The sequence below is a fragment of the Anarrhichthys ocellatus genome, unplaced genomic scaffold (assembly GCF_004355925.1).
Source record: "Anarrhichthys ocellatus isolate YVR2014 unplaced genomic scaffold, GSC_Weel_1.0 scaffold13, whole genome shotgun sequence".
Lineage (NCBI taxonomy): Eukaryota > Metazoa > Chordata > Actinopteri > Perciformes > Anarhichadidae > Anarrhichthys > Anarrhichthys ocellatus.
In genome coordinates this window covers 6921465-6924803 of record NW_022280043.1, presented here as the reverse complement: position 1 = coordinate 6924803, position 3339 = coordinate 6921465, and the positions used below count along the sequence as shown (strand labels likewise).

The 3339-nt window shown below is 44.8% G+C and overlaps 1 protein-coding gene across 1 annotated transcript; it reads right to left on the bottom strand.

The window, feature by feature from the left end:
* Nucleotides 1-818: 818 nt before the first annotated feature.
* apoeb (apolipoprotein Eb) lies at nucleotides 819-3123 on the bottom strand. Its single transcript, XM_031853507.1, has 5 exons — nucleotides 3080-3123; nucleotides 2741-2806; nucleotides 2496-2649; nucleotides 1981-2268; nucleotides 819-1894 (listed from the first exon to the last, which is right to left on the bottom strand). The coding sequence occupies exons 2-5, from the start codon at nucleotides 2781-2783 to the stop codon at nucleotides 1549-1551; spliced, it is 831 nt and encodes a 276-aa protein (XP_031709367.1). The 5' UTR covers nucleotides 2784-2806; nucleotides 3080-3123; the 3' UTR covers nucleotides 819-1548.
* Nucleotides 3124-3339: the final 216 nt, after the last annotated feature.

Genomic DNA, 3339 nt, shown 5'->3' with positions numbered 1-3339 from the left:
ATCGATCTTTTCTGGCCATTTTTGCCTTTCTTTAATAGCTGATGGTGAGAGACTTGACATGCAACAAATATCCCCTGCCAGAAACAAACATAGCAGTTCAATGATATGCATCTTAACCGTAAGGAGGATGCACATGCTTCCAAACATATGCTTGCATATGGGCACACTCTCTACAAACAGCATCTGTGCAAATATGAATACCTCTTATTGACATGTCTGAGCAAAGATGTGTATACAAACGCACTGAGGCATGGCTTATAATGTAATATGGGCCTAGATAAAGGTAGAAATGATAGTGTCAACATAATGTGAATTCAATCGAGGGCACAGTGTGTTCCCAAATTCCTGCTTGGATCAAGAGAATGGAATCTGGGAACAGATCTTTACAAGTCTGGACTAGCAAAAGTGCAGGCCGAGGGTTGTGGGGTTTGGCTGCGTGAGGAGTGCTAATGGAGAAAGGGGGAGGATTGGGGTGGAGTACAGAGGGCACGAATAGTAAAAAAAGAAAAAGTAAGATTCATTACTTCTGTAGAAACGGAAAGACCCAATTCAGCAAGGGGTGTGGTCAAATAGGCCAATAACTTCCGATAAATGCAGTTGTATAATTAGTCCTGTCACCTTATGCAGCAATTGCTAATGTAATGGGTAAAGATGAAAACGTTTATTAGAAGTTGCTCAGGATGATATTGTTATTATTTAGTCATTCAGTTTATCTAAGACATCTTTGTGAAGTCTCCAATTGTTAGTGTAACTGAACCTCTTCTTAAATAATAGATTACACTTGTGTTTGATCAGAGACATGAACAGTGGAAACGGAGCATGTTTTCTAAGTTCTTTATTCACTCAGCACTGTTCAGCACACAGACAGTGTGCTTACAGTGAGCAGCATGGTGGGCATGTGACACACAAGGGACACTAAAGTCAGACTAAAGAACAGACAGGCAGCATTACAATAACTGATGCATCAAGTTTTACATTATTCTTCTGTGTGAAGCACAACAAGAAATGCAGAGAATACAGAAGGACACTTTAGTGGTTCACCTAAAATCCCGCACACCCCCCCCCCATCTTTTGATCATAATCATTATTCAGTGTATTTATTGAAAAGAAAGACACTTGTGCTAGGTGCATTTAGGAATGATATACCATGCCTATGAGGACAGCAGTTATGTGTACAACCAAACGCAATGTAGGAAGCTCAATACAAAACGTTGGGTGGTGGGTTGACAGCTATAACGGTTAATTACCAGTAGAAAAGCAAAGCATATTACCAAAAATAGTTTCCTGTTCGTGTATTAAATGCTGTTACTGACTGGGATGCTTGTGTTCAGTGATCAAGGGAGGTGACAAGAGAAAAAAGGGTGACTATGCAGTCAAGAAGCCAAACAGACGTTTATCTGATGGCTGTTCTGTAAAAGACGCACCTTATCCCCCTCCTTCATCTCATCATCCACTTATCCTGAACAATAGAGCACCCATATGAAGATATCATCAGTAACTCTCAACTCCCACCTTTCCCCCAGGGTATTAAGAAATCAGAGTCTTTCTTTAAGAAGTGGCGGTCTCCTTGACCTTTTCCATGACGTTCTCAATCTGCTCACGGATCTGGGTGGCATAGGGGGAGATCATCTCGGTCAGTTCGTCGATCCTGCCTTCCAGGGAGGTGCGCAGGTCCTGGACGGTGGCCTCCAGCTGGGTCTTGATGCCCTCAGCCTGGCTCTCCAGCTGCTGGCCCAAGCCTTCAGCCTGGGTCTTCAGAATGGTGGAGATGTCGCTCAGCTTCTTGTTGGCGGTGTCACTGGCCTGCTGGACGTAGGGCTCAACATTCTCCTTCACGGTGTCGAAGTTCTGGGAGGTGCGGGACTGGATCTCACCCAGGTAGGTGGCCACGGAGCTTAGGGGGAAAAAGAAGGAGACATTTAGATTTCATGCAAAGAAAAAAAAGTTTGATAAAGTGTAAAACCCTTCACCCCCACTTACTTGCGAATCGCCTCAGTGTCCTTATTCAGGCGTTTCTTCAGCTTGTGGCTATAGGTGCTGATGCGGCCGCGAACATCATCGGTGTTCTGGTCCATCATGGTCTTGAGCTCACCAAGATACTCAGTACTGCGCTCCTTGGCATCCAGCATGTCCTTCTGGAGTTTGTTGGCCAGAAGCTGCAGGTCCTGAGACAGCTGTCCAGTGGAGGTATCGGTGTAGGGGGTCAGCTTGGTATTGATGTCATCTCTGTATAATGCCAGCTCTGCCATGCTGTCGGTGATCAGAGTGCTGGAAGCAGAGGGACAAGATGGTCAGACATGAGGACAAATTAGGATTGTAACTACAGTTTAAGGTTGTGGGTTAGCAAGATTCAAGGTTTGGAAATGAGACCAAGAGAAAAGTAGGAAAGGGACATTGGACATTGGAGCATGTGGAGGTACTGAAACTAAGGATGTAGTGAACAAATCCCTGCCTATTGAAAACAAGCTGACAAGAGAATGATAAAGTGAACTTACTCTAGCTCCCTGGTGAGCTGAGAGGACTTGAGCTCCTCCACAACTCCATCAGCCTTTTTGTTCAGGTCAGAGACGTACTGCCAGAAACGATCCACAGATTCCTCCCATCTTATTGTGGTGGCATCAGCCTGGCGCACAACACGGGCATTGCAGCCTGTCATGGGCACAGTGGAAAGGTTGGATAAATATACAAATCTGATAAAAGAATTAGTGTTGTCAATCCTAGACCAAGTTAGTGCACTTACCAGTGATGACTGCCAGAGCAAGGATCAGAGCTACGGCCTGCATGGTTGTTGGATAGACAGATACTCCTGTGAATTAAAGAAGGGAAAGATAAGCAACAATGCAAAGGCATGAAGCAGAAATGCTACAATTTAAGCACAAAATGTTTTTTTTCTTTTTTTCTTTAAGAAAAAGCTCACTGTTTTAAATAAATATAGTATGGTATAACTGAGCAGTATAACGATTTAAAACGAGAAATTATCCAATTCTAACATGGATAGAATAATCAGAAAGACGTTTCTATCAACGGGGATTAAATGAGAACACACTATCTTTGCACGCCGTGCGGTCCTGACACTCACCTGAGGGGTTGAGCTTTCTCAGTGCTCCCTGTACGGTGACTGCGGGTTTTTATACACTGGCAGGAGACTGTTGCGCGGGCGAGGCGGAGGGGGCAGTTGGAGGGGGGGGGGGGGGTGGATGCCCGCGAGCATTCACGTGGTGATGATGATTTGTCTGCACAGATTCCTGTTTTCCCTCCACGCAACCTTTCACCAACACCGCGTCCGAAGTTCTCACAGGTTTATATTGTGTGAGGGGTTGATTAAGCAATCTGGATTTC

What these genes read in the sequence shown, in the direction of transcription:
- apoeb (XM_031853507.1), bottom strand. Translation starts at nt 2,783, where the DNA reads ATGCAGGCCGTAGCTCTGATCCTTGCTCTGGCAGTCATCACTG. An exon ending in CAGCTCACCAGGGAGCTAGA is followed by an intron (nt 2,269 to 2,495) that starts GTAAGTTCACTT and finishes CTCTGCTTCCAG; the next exon opens with CACTCTGATCACCGACAGCA. An exon ending in GACACTGAGGCGATTCGCAA is followed by an intron (nt 1,895 to 1,980) that starts GTAAGTGGGGGT and finishes TTTCCCCCTAAG; the next exon opens with CTCCGTGGCCACCTACCTGG.